The 13695-nt window shown below is 41.6% G+C and overlaps 1 protein-coding gene across 1 annotated transcript in view; it reads left to right on the top strand.

Annotated features, from left to right (window-relative positions):
* Positions 1 to 9074: 9074 nt before the first annotated feature.
* Positions 9075 to 13695, top strand: part of LOC143986687 (uncharacterized) — a 29434-nt gene continuing 24813 nt past the window's right edge. The window contains exon 1 of the mRNA XM_077485094.1: positions 9075 to 9269. Coding sequence (XP_077341220.1) covers positions 9075 to 9269 — 195 coding nt within the window. The remainder of the gene's footprint in view (positions 9270 to 13695) is intronic.

Genomic DNA, 13695 nt, shown 5'->3' with positions numbered 1-13695 from the left:
GCCGGTTCACACAGCAGGCGAGGCGAGGCGACTCCGACTTGCCTCGCCGCGACCTGCCGCGGCCTCAGCGGCGACTTGCAAATGACTTCTGTATAGAAGTCAATGCAAGTCGCCCCGAGGTCGCCCAAAAGTAGTACAGGAACCTTTTTTCTGAGTCGGAGCGACTCGAGTCGCTCCTCTCAGAACGGTTCCATTGTACCGAACGGGGGCGACTTGCGAGAGCGAGGCGAGGCGAGTCGTGTCGCCTCGCATCGCCCGCTGTGTGAACCGGCTCTTAAAAAAAAAACTTGTGTCTATGTATAACTTGTAATATATTTACATATGGCAGCAGTATTTGCTCATTACATATTTAGGCTTTGCTTCCTGCTTTGCAATGCTGCACAGCAGTTCTGCTTGGCTATACTTTATCGCAATACAAGTCTCTTAATTGGCTGAAATTGTATCTCAAAAGTTATTAGCGCGATCCTGTTGCTATTATAAAAGTGTATCAGGAGGGATGGGGAAGGGGCATTTGAAGATACCCTCCTATCTCACAGCCATTACATCCCAACATTGTAGTAGTGCTTGGGCAATAGGGATCTTGAGTAAAGTGACCAGATTTTCAAAATGATATCTGGAGATACCCTACTAATCATGCCCACTGGTAACGGGGGTAGGGCAGGGGCAGAGTAGGGAGAGGGGTTAATCGTGGTGCAGATAGTATTCTGCCCTAAATAGTAAGTATGGCTAAATTGTGGTTAATATTAGGAGGGGCTTAAAGGGATATGGTTAAACAAAACCCGAGCCTGCTCTGTGTCAAGAGTGCGTAACACACAGCTTGCAGAGGTTGAGTAACAAACACAAAATGCAGGGATCAGGAGTAAGTAGAACACAGAGTGGAAGGGTTCAGGAGTAAATAACCCACAGAGTGCAAGGGATAAGAGAAATTAGCTCACAGAGGGTTGGGGTCAGGGGTGGGTATCACACAGAGTGCAGGGGTCAGGAGTAAGTAATGCACGAAGTGAAGGGGTCAGGAGTAAGTAATGCACCAAATTCATATACCTGTCTAGAACATGTACTTGAATTTGGCTCATGCTGCACCACTTATCTATTGTTACATACAATGGGGATGTCACTTTCACTTTGACGTAAAGGTAAACCTAAGTGTGATTAAACCAAATAACAGCGCTCCTATCCAATAATCAAAAACCTCTAAGTAAATACGGTAAAAAATAAATCAATGCAAATGCTTCCTTAAAGGAGTTGTAAAGGCAGAAGTTTTTTTTTATCTTAATACATTCTATGCATTAAGATAAAAAACCTTCCGTGTGTAGCAGTCCCCCCCAGGCGACCCCCCAATTACCTACCTGAGCTCCTTCTATCTCCAGCGATGTCCACAACTCCCTTAGCCATCCGGTGCACTCCTCCTGATTGGCTGAGACAGAACAGCAGTGCCATTGGCACCCGTGGCTGTCAATCAAAGTCAGTCAGCCAATCAGGGGATAGAGGGGAGGGGCTAGGCCGGGGCTAGGTCGGGGCTCCGTGTCTGAATGGCTACACGGAGCTCTGCCTCGGCTTCGGTGACCCCTGTAGCAAGCTGCTGGCTGAAGGGCGGGGCTAGGAGCAGTAAAGAGGGACCCGAGAAGAGGAGGAACCCGGGCTGCTATGTGCATAACCAACGGCACAGAGGAGGTCAGTATAACATGTTTGTTATTTTTTTATTTACTTTTTTAAACAAGCCTTTACAATCACTTTAAAGCATATACCCAATTAAGTGCTCACTGGATTAATAAATAAATAAATTCGTAAACGTGGCGTATCAGTGGGTGACGTCGCTTCCGGTACTATGGTGGAATGCCTTTCAGCGAATGCACACTGGTGTCTGGTGTTTTTTTTTTTTTTTGCTTGTTTTTTTTTTTTTTTAGAAAACTTAACAATTCCAATGCCTAGCTGCAGCAATAGATTTGTGTTTTCAACTTGCAGCACGACTACGGACATCCTGAATACCACCATATGCTAGGCTCCATATGCTAGGCTGAACATTTTTTTGCCCCACTGGTACTTTGCATTTTATTTTAATTCAGCATCTGCTGTTAACCAGTATTCTAACTGCACATCTGTTAGCCATGAGCCTGAAAAGGAACAATGCCTACATTTGGGAAGTTTTTGGCAGGAGTGGAGGCCTCAATCCATTTCCATTTCTAAAGTGGATCTGCAGACAGTGTAAGCTACAACATACACCCTGAACTATTTTTTGTGTTACCATCACCAGCTCTTAAATATGCCAAACTTTAATCTGAGATCAAACAGCCCTTTAAAATGTTTTCCCCACATCTGTTTGAAACCTACCGCCAAACTTAGAGTCAAAGTGCACACTTATTTTGAACAAGGTAAGAATCTTATAAAGTAATTTTGCATATTTAATAAACATGTTAGGAGCTAGTACATATACTGTATACTAATTAATGTAAAAAATTATAATGAACTCTGCGCCAAAAAAAATAATAAATAAAAAAAAAAAATGATTATTCTAATGCTGCTCCCCTGAAAAAGAGAATAATATACTCCTCATTTAAGATTTGGATGACATGTAGGGGGCGCTAATTAGCAAAATTTATTATCAACGTGATAACTTCCCCTCTCATTAACAATCAATGTTTGCCAAAATTTGTTTGCCAAAAAATGTGTAAAACTACCCATAATAAATTCACCATAAAAAAATATACAACAAATTCATACATAACATGTGATAACATCCCAGTGACCACAATTATTACAACTATAGTATTAAAGTCCTTGTGATCCAAACTGCTCCAATTAAAAGTTCCTTTTAAACGTGATGTGATTGCCACACACAAAACGATGACAGATCTTTGGTGTAGAAGAATATAACCACAACCTTCCACGTGATCCTTCACCACAGCCTTGATAATTCCACACCCAATAAGTGATTGGAATATGATTCAGTTTACCAGATTTCATTGACCACTTTATTTATTGGGTGTGGATTATCAAGGCTGTGGTTATATTCTTCTACACCAAAGATCTGTCATCGTTTTGTGTGTGGCAATTTGTGTGTGGCTTTTTAACATATTTTTAAATGACATAGGGTCTGGGACTGAAAGTACCATTCTTTGCAGATGACACCAAGCTATGCAGTGGAATTACAGGATGTCTCCAATTCTCCAATTTACAAGACCTCAATACAATGTTAAATTCGGTGACTATGTGGCAAATAAGGCTTAGCCCTTGTACACACGGTCGGAAATTCCGACCACTAAATCCGTCTGATTTTTTCAGACGGATTTGTCCGAAACTGGTGTTGCATACACACGGTCGGACAAAGTTGTCGGAAAATCCGATTGTTCGTAACGTGATGACATTCGTTCGTTGTGACGGGACTACGTTCAGCTTAGTAGCCAATAGCTTTGCTCTCGTACTTTGATCTGAGCATGCGTGGCACTTTGTCCAATCGACAAATAGATAAATAAAGTTGCGCTACGGACTAGTTTCTTAAAAGTAAAATGAATGCTTAACCACCTCAATACAGTGCAGTTACACCCCCTTCCTGACCAGACCAATTTTCAGCTTTCAGCGCTCTCACAGTTTGAATGACAATTACTCAGTCATGCAACACTGTACCCATATGAAACTTGCGTCCTTTTTTCCACACAAATAGAGCTTTCTTTTAGTGGTATTTAATCACTAGTGAGTTTTTTATTTTTTGTGCTATAAATAAAATAAAACGTAAATTTTGTGAAAAAAATGCCTTTTTCTTTGTTTTTGTCATAAATTTTTGCTAATTAGTAATTTTTCTTCATACATTTTGGCCAAAATTTATACTGCTACATATCTTTGGTAAAAATAACCCACATTAGTATATATTATTTGGTCTTTGTGAAAGTTATAGAGTCTACAGACTATGGTGCCAATCGCTGAAAATTGATCACATCTGATCAGGCCTTCAGTACATCAGGTGAGTCTCATTTCTTGAGACACTAACAAGTCAGGAAAGTACAAATACCCCCCAAATGACCCATTTTTACAAAGTAGACATTCCAAGGTATTAAGTAAGTAGCATGATGAGTTTTTTAAGTTGTCATTTTTTCCCACAATTCTTTGCAAAATGAAGATTTTTTTTTAATTATTTTTTTTTTTTTTACAAAATTGTCATATTATCAGGTTATTTCTAACACACAACATATGCATACAACAAATTACACCCCAAAATACATTCTGCTACTCTTCCCGAGTACGGCGATACCACATGTGTGAGACTTTTACACAGCCTGGCCACATACAGAGCAACAACATTGATGTAGTACCTTCAGACGTTCTACGAGCAAAAATGACACATCTCATTTCTCAACCACCTATTACACTTTTGAAGGCCCTGGAGTACCAGGACAATGGAATTGCCCATAAAATTACCCCATTTTGGAAAGCAAACACCCCAACGTATAATCTGTGAGGCATAATGAGTCTTTTGAATGGTTAATTTTTTTCCAGAAGTTTTTGGAATATGTGGAAAAAAATTAAAACGCATTTTTTTTTACACAAAATTGTCAATTTATGAGATATTTCTAACACATAGCATGTATATAGCAAATATTACACCCCAAAACACATTCTGCTACTCCTCCCGAGTATGGCGATACCACATGTGTAGGATTTTTACACAGCCTGGCCACATAGAGAGGCCGAACATTGAAGTAGTACGTTCAGGCGTTCTAGGAGCATAAATGACACATCTCATTTCATTCCTACCTATCACACTTTTGAAGGTCCTGGACCACAGGACAGTGAAATTACCCACAAAATGACCCCATTTTGGAAAGCAAACATCCCAACGTATATTCTATGAGACATGGGCTGCAAATAGGTACTGGGGTACTCTGATGGGCTGGAGATAGGTACTCTGGTACTCTGATGGCCTGGTGACAGGTACTCGGGTACTCTGATGGCCTGGTGACAGGTACTCGGGTACTCTGATGGCCTGGTGACAGGTACTCGGGTACTCTGATGGCCTGGTGACAGGTACTCTGATGGCTTGGTGACTGGTATTTGGGTACTCTGAAGGGCAGTGACAGGTACTCATATGGACTGGGACAGGTACTCGGGTACTCAGATGGACTGGGACAGGTACTCGGGTACTCAGATGGACTGGGACAGGTACTCGGGTACTCTGATGGGCTGTGACAGCTACTCGGGTACTCTGATGGGCTGTGACAGGTACTCGGGTACTTTGATGGGCTGTGACAGGTACTCGGGTACTTTGATGTTCTGTGACAGGTACTCGGGTACTTTGATGGGCTGTGACAGGTACTTGGGTACACTGTTAAACCGTGACAGATACTTGGGTACCATGATGGACTGTGACAGGTACTCGGGTATCCTGATGGACTGTGACAGGTACTCGGGTACTCTGATGGACTGTGACAGGTACTCAGGTACTCTGATGGACCGTGACAGGTACTCGGGTACCCTGATGTGCCGTGACAGGTACTTGGGTACCCTGATGTGCCGTGACAGGTACTCGGGTACCCTGATGGGCCGTGACAGGTACTCGGGTACCCTGATGGGCCGTGATAGGTACTTGGGTACTCTGATGGGCCGTGACAGGTACTCGGGTACTCTGATGGGCCGTGACAGGTACTCGGGTACTCTGATGGGCCGTGACAGGTACTCAGGTACTCTGATGGGCTGGGACAGGTATTCGGGTACTCTGATGGGCTGGGACAGGTACTCAGGTACTCAGATGGACTGGGACAGGTACTCGGGTACTCTGATTGGCTGTGACAGGTACTCAAATACTCTGATGGACTGTGACAGGTACTCTGATGGACTGTGATTGACAGGTACTATGAGGGGTGGTGACAGGTCCTCTTTATTGGGGGGGTGCAATCAGTGTGATTGGTGTACACTAGGCGGTAACGAGATGTTACCGCAATCTCCTCCTCACACACGATCGGTGTGTGAGGAGGAGAACAACCCGGTAACATCTCGTTACCGCGGTTTGTTTACATTTTAGTGATCGGCTGTGATCCTTTCACAGCCGATCACGTGGGTAAACAGCCGGCCAATGGCTGTTTACCAGTGTCGGTGATGAGCAGTGTTCCCGGGGAACACGCCGCCACCGACGTGCACGCACAGCGCGCTCGCAATCGCGCGCATGAGCCGTGCACAGCCGGGGTGTGACCATCTGTGATCGCGTGGTAAACAGCCATAACAAATGGCTGTTCACCCCCTTCGGTGGCGAGTGGTGTCTCCGTGACACGCCGCCACCGAAGAAACAGGGATGCACGCGCACGATCACGTGCATTCCCTGTTTAAACGGGAGGCCGTCATATGACGGCCTCCCGCCACAATAGGTGCGCCGCCTGGCCGTCATTTGACGGCCGGCGGTCAGCATCTAGTTAAAGAGGGGAGAAATTACTAAGGAAATTCTTAAAGGGTTGAAGCTGCCTATGCCTAGATCCTCCACCCTTAAGTAAAGGAGGAGGTGAAAGATAGAGAATTAAAAATAAGCTATGGCGCTAAAACCCTGTGCTTGTGCAACTCTGTGCATACAAATATGTGCTTTAGATATAGCCGTGCTAGCAAAATATTGCTTATCTATATCTATATAAAGTGCTGGTGCTGCCGTACTGTACAGTGCTGCATATATGTTCTATTAATATTATAGGTATCACATACATAAAAAATTCCAAATAAACAAGAAATTACAATTATGCAAAATTGCTGTATAAAAGTGCAAATCAACAGTCCTGAAAAATCGCGCAACAACCTGTGCAAAAAATGCAAGAAATTTGCGCAAAAAATTGTGCAAAAAATTAGTCCCAAAGCGCGTCCTTCAATATAAGAAAAGATTTTTTCAAATCGCATTCAGAAGTTGCTGAAAAATTGCATATTGCAGTATTTCAAGGGATGGTGGTAGAAAAAAGTGACTAGTGCAAGGAAGGCAATATAGAGGAAAAAATACTCCTCCCCGGTGCGCCACTCAGTGCTGTGGGGATATGATTGCGCTCACCAGATCAAGCACCCTCATAGGGTTAACCGAGCCTTCACAGTATAAGCCACTGTGCTGCTGCTTAGACACTGCTGCTGGTGCGCTGGGGGAATGTTCACTCTTCACTTCCGAGTATGCTCTGTGGTTAAATGCATAAGGGAGGAGAGAGAAGCATATCCATAGTGCAAAAACGTTTTTTTAAACATCTTTATTCCATCATAAAAAAAAAAAATTACTCACAAAGTATTAAAAATTGGTTCGCGTTTATAACAAACCATTTTATGGCGCGGATTATCCTCGCAAGCGCATTGGAGCACTGCACCCTATTTAAACGTTAAGGTGCACCAACATGGCCGCTCCAGGAGACGTCGCTCTGATGAAATGCGTAGGACGTGGCCATGGACGTGCACCTTTCCATTGACAACAATAGCAACAGGCTCGGTTAACCCTATGAGGGTGCTTGATCTGGTGAGCGCAATCATATCCCCACAGCACTGAGTGGCGCACCAGGGAGGAGTGTTTTTTCCTCTATATTGCCTTCCTTGCACTAGTCACTTTATTCTACCACCATCCCTTGAAATTCTGCAATATGCGATTTTTCAGCAACTTCTGAATGCGATTTGAAAAAATATTTTCTTATATTGAAGGACGCGCTTTGGGACTAATTTTTTGCACAATTTTTTGCACAAATTTCTTGCATTTTTTGCACAGGTTGTTGCACGATTTTTCATAGGACTGTTGATTTTCACTTTTATACAGCAATTTTGCATAATTGTAATTTCTTGTTTATTTGGAATTTTTTATGTATGTGATACCTATAATATTAATAGAACATATATGCAGCATTGTACAGTACGGCAGCACCAGCACTTTATATAGATATAGATAAGCAATATTTTGCTAGCACGGCTATATCTAAAGCACATATTTGTATGCACAGAGTTGCACAAGCACAGGGTTTTAGCGCCATAGCTTATTTTTAATTCTCTATCTTTCACCTCCTCCTTTACTTAAGGGGGGAGGATCTAGGCATAGGCAGCTTCAACCCTTTAAGAATTTCCTTAGTAATTTCTCCCCTCTTTAAGCATACATTTTACTTTTAAGAAACTAGTCCGTAGCGCAACTTTATTTATCTATTTGTACTTCAGTGGGGACTCACTGTTCCCATTTTAAGTTGCAGCAATGGACATCTTTAAATACGTCAGCAGTAGAAAGGTCAATTTGATGGAAGTGTTTAACCAAGAACATGTGGTTATTAGGCAGGATTTAGATCTATAAGCCTATATCTTAAGCCTATTTAAACACTTGAAACATTGTCTTGAGAAACAACTGAGAGTATGGTGGGACGTGGTCATACTTGAGATGTATATAGCCGAAAAAATAACTCCCAGAAGGTTACGTTGGGACGTCTCCCCCAATGATACGGTTAATGACAAGCACCTAATGGAGGAATGGTACAAATTCTTTAACCAAAGTGAGACTGAGCTATTACAAAAAATAGTAATAAGACGCCAGCACAAATTAAAAAATATAGAAATGGAAATATTACAACTTAGGGATCAACTCATACCATTCAAGGAGACAGCGGAATACATTGATAAAGAAAAGGAACTACAGGAGGCCATAAAAAAGTATGACAAAGAAGTGCAACAGAAGAAACAGAAAAAATTCAAAAGAGACGTGTTGGACTATAAGAACCAACAGGCCTACAAGTGGCAAACAGATAGTAACTATAGTGATGAAGAAAATTAAATATCAGAAATGGAGGAATCGAGAGAAAACTTAATCCAAGGTGAGGAACAACAGTGGCATGAGACCATACAAACACAAAATGGCACTACTAGACCAGATATTCCTTTCACTCCAGCCTATAGGAGACCAGAAAGTAGGATACCTGAGGAACAGGATCAGAACAGACATTGAGGCAACCGTACCCCTTATACACCTAACATCCAAAGGCACCCTAACAGATACTCCCCTCTGAGGGAATAACCTCAACATACCCCCTTTAGAAATAGAAGGTATGAAAGGGATTTTTTTCACAGGGGACAGGAATACAGACCACCGAGAACATCCGATATACGATATGGTCCCCAGAGAGAATGGAGGCCTTTTCGTTACCCGGGAAGAAACCAGGAACAGGGACCCGCCAGAAGAAATGGAGGATGGAACCCGACAAGAGAACCCAAGGAGAAATTATGGAGAATACGAACGCCACTGGGACCAGAGAAGGGAGAAACCATACAGAATGTCAGGTTGGCGAACAGAAAACGCACACGAGGTAGGAGAGGAGGCCTCCAGAAAAAGAAGAAGGGAACAGTAGGAGAGGGCATTTACAATCTTAGCCAGGCTAACTTCACAGAAGAAGAACTCAGAGTGTTGGATATGGGATTGAAACTTGCCCCGGATAAAGGACTCAATAAGTTTGAAACATACTGTACATTGATCTCCAAAAATTTGTGAGAAAACTTAATATCAAGAAATTTTTTGGGACAAAAAACTTGCACGCCAAGGAAGATGATAATACAATTTATAAACACCCCCAGTTAAGAAACAACTCTACCTTCAACCCCAAGGTACCACAGGATGAAAACATAAGGGTTTTCAAGAAAATGGTCGAAAATGACCTGAAGGAATTAGAAGTAAAGAAAACCAAAGGCAGAAATATATGGGGGACTATTAAACAAATAGAGGAACGTAAGGGTATAGTTATCAGACCAGCCGACAAGGGAGGGGGGTTAGTTATATTAAATAAACAAGACTATGAAAAAGAAATGGAAAACTTACTTAATATTCCCAACACCTACAAGAAATTAAAGAAAAATCCTAAAGCTGAATATGAAAAGAAACTTAAGAAACATATGGAAAAAGGAAGAACCCTGGGCATTTTGAATAAAAAAGAAGCAAGGTACCTTGTACAGAAGGCAGCTAAAAAATTATGTATTATGTCCCCAAAATTCACAAGAATCAAAGTAACCCACCAGGAAGACCAATTATAAGTGGGATTGACTCTCTGTTTTCTAGATTAGGGGCCCACATTGACAGTTTTTTACAATCATTGGTAACAAAAGGAAAATCGTATTTATGAGATAGCAAACAACTGATGGGAGAGTTAGGAGGATTGACAATCAAAGAAAGACATATTGGTCACCATCGATGTAGAATCATTGTACATCAACATCGAACAGGAAGATGGACTCAGCAGTGTCGAGTGGGCGTTGCAACAGCAATCCGACCTGAAACAGGAACAGATAAAATACCCAATGGAAGGTTTAAGAATGGCAATGAACCACAACTACTTTTGGTATAAAGGGACTTATTATAGCCAGACAAAAGGCGTAGCCATGGGGCGAAGTATGCCCCAAGTGTAGCAAATTTGTTCCTAAACAGGTGGGAAGAAGAACAAATATATGGAGTACACAGGAAGAACCTCAAACTGTACCATCGATATATAGATGACATCATAATTGTGTGTGGGGGGGGGGGGGGGGGGCACACCGGAACAATTACAAGACTTCTTCAATGAAATTAGCATCAATATATATAATATAAAATTTACTGGCAATTATAATGATCATAATGTGAACTATTTAGATCTACAGATTTACAAACAAGAGAACAGCCTAGGTACACGCACCTATTTCAAGCCTACTGATCTTAATGGCTACATCCCCACAAACAGCTGCCATCATCCAAGATGGCTGGGGAATATACCGAAGGGCCAGCTCATGCGATTGCAGTAAAAGCACAAACTTTGAACAACAGGCAGAAATAGTTATTGAAAGATTTAAGAACAAAGGATACGAGGAAAAAGGACCTACGTAAGTTGAAGAATGAAGTAAAACAAATGGAAAGAAACAAACTACTAGAAGATAAGAAACAGGAAGGAAAACGCAACAACTCACAAATTGCCTTTCTCACCGGTTACAACAGACAGCACCAAGATGTCGAACTTATTATTAAAAAACATTGGCCCATTCTGAAAGCAGACAGTTCGCTCAACAATATTTTACCAAAAAAACCTCTGTTTATCTATAGAAGGGCACCCACACTGAGGAACAAATTGGTTAAAAACAAGGTGGATCCACCCAAACAAATAAAAATCGCGGGAAATTTAAAAGGATTTTACAAATGTGGTAAATGCCTTCCCTGTAGAGTCAGTAAAAAGACAGATAAAAAGAGAACCACCTTCAGGTCAACCTCTAATGAAAGTAAATATAAAATAAATGAGCTCATTACTTGTAGTAGCTCCTATGTCACCTATGTCATTGAGTGCCCCTGCCTTAAACAATACGTAGGGAGAACCACAAGAGAACTACGAATTAAAATAGGGGAACATATTACGAACATCAAAAAAGGGTACCATAAACATAGTGTCTCCAAACATTTCAGAGACTTCCACAACCGTGATCCAGGGCAAATGGTGTTTTATGGAATTGATAAGATAAGAGGCCATTGGAGAGGGGAGGACAAAACAATTAAAATATCTAAAAACGAGACCAAATGGATTTTTAACCTAGACACCCTCCAACCAAGGGGAATGAATGTAGATTTGGACCTCAATTGTTTTCTAACAAATTTTTGATAACCATACCCCCCCTCCGAATTGGAGTTTTCCAACTTGCCTATGTAACATGATTTTAGATCGAATGCAGTGCAGTGTTCGACCCAGGGGTTACGTACCCTATATAAATAATGAGGATGGAAACTATACTTCTCTAACAGTTCCCAATAGTTTTTCCACGATTTAGGATCGAATGTTATGTATTCGGCTGGATCGAATGTTACACATTCTATGATATTAATGTGTAAGAAAAATAAATATTAATACATATTTAACCTTTAACCTTTATAGGCTTTAGGCCCCAATTGATAAATCATACACCAACACTCTGTATAATAGCCATAATTAAAGTTATTAGACTAAGCCAGATAAAGGTTTCCTGCTTGGTCCCATAAAACCATAATAAGGATTTTCCAATTCATCATATGAAATATGAGATTTACAAAACTTGAACGATAGCAAATAAAAATTTTTTCCCTCCCTTATAAATTAAATATTTCTGATACCTCCAAGTTAAAAAATCTCTCCTAATACATATATATATACTTTTTCCTTTATATATATTTCTTCTTGATATTTTTATTTATATTTTTATTTTTATTTTTATATTCATAGTCTCATCTTCATTTTTTCTATTTTTCACTTGAGATTCTCCATTCTACGAACCAAGTTTATTCATGTTCCATAATGTTCCATAATTTTCTAATTGTTCCTTTCATCATTTTGTTAAAGCGGGAGTCCACCGGGACTCCGCGTTTTTTTTTTTTTTAAAAGCCAGCAGCTACAAATACTGCAGCTGCTGACTTTTAAAATAGTGACACTTACCTGTCCAGCGCGCCCGCGATGTCGGCACCCGAAGCCGATCTCTAGATCGACACTCGAGTGCTGCCGCCGCCATCTTGGGTATGGGAATCAGGAAATGGAGCCTTTCGGCTTCATTTCCCGGTTCCCTACTGCGCATGCGCGAGCCGCGCTGCGCAATGAGGACGGTCCCCGCTGCCTCTGGGATCTGTGTGTTTCCCAGCAGGCAGCGGGGCACTTGCGGGAAGGGGCGGGCACTTGCGGAAAGGGGCGTAAGTTACGCCCCTTTCCGCAGAGAGCTATCCCGGAAGTGGGTGCAGTTACCTGGATTATCCAGGTAACTGCACCCCCCTCCCCCCTGAAAGGTGCCGATTGTGGCACCGGAGGGGGGGAGGGTTCCGATGAGCGGAAGGTCCACTTTAGGGTGGACCTCCGCTTTAAATAATTTTTTTTTTTATAATTGCATCTAGGATTGAATAATAGTATAATCAGTGTTGTCCCATTTAAGAGCACATAGTATACTCACTGGGATCATTATGTTTTAAAAAATTTGTTTTAAAAAATTCATTTAAATGTATTCATTTATTATTTATTTAATTTTTATTTCATACTTTTTAATCTTCTTATTGGTTAAATGCATTACCCCCATTTTGTATGCATATATCCATAATACTCCGGGATTGCATTATTTTCTGGTTAGTAGTATGCCTGTTTAGTCATAAGAAGTAGGCTGCAGTGCTCCGTACAAACATAAACCAAGCGCAAGTGACGTGCCAGTATATACAATGAAGCACTGACACAAGGCTAGGGAATTCCCATACTTAAAATGGCGCAGACTATCCGCGCAAGCGCAGTGGAACACTGCACTTAGCAGACACAATAAAGCACAGATAAACCGATGTTAGGGAATTCCCATACCTAAAATGGCGCGGAATATCCGCGCAAGCGCATTGGAGCACTGCACCCTATTTAAACAATAAGGTGCACCAACATGGCCGCTCCAGAAGACGTCGCTCTGACGAAACACGTAGGGCGTGGGCACGGACGTGCACCTTTCCATTGACAACAATAGCAACGGCCGGCGGAGTTTTTTATAAACGCGAACCAATTTTTAATACTTTGTGAGTAATTTTCTTTTATGATGGAATAAAGATGTTTAAAAAAACGTTTTTGCACTATGGATATGCTTCTCTCTCCTCCCTTATGCATTTAACCACGGAGCATACTCGGAAGTGAAGAGTGAACATTCCCCCAGCGCACCAGCAGCAGTGTCTAAGCAGCAGCACAGTGGCTTATACTGTGAAGGCTCGGTTAACCCTATGAGGGTGCTTGATCTGGTGAG

The sequence above is a fragment of the Lithobates pipiens genome, unplaced genomic scaffold, assembly GCF_037356315.1.
Source record: "Lithobates pipiens isolate NorthernLeopardFrog02 unplaced genomic scaffold, aLitPip1_a1.2 Scaffold_18, whole genome shotgun sequence".
In the NCBI taxonomy this organism is placed as follows: domain Eukaryota; kingdom Metazoa; phylum Chordata; class Amphibia; order Anura; family Ranidae; genus Lithobates; species Lithobates pipiens.
The sequence above is the reverse complement of the archived record's forward strand: the minus strand, read 5'-3'. Positions and strand labels throughout refer to the sequence as shown.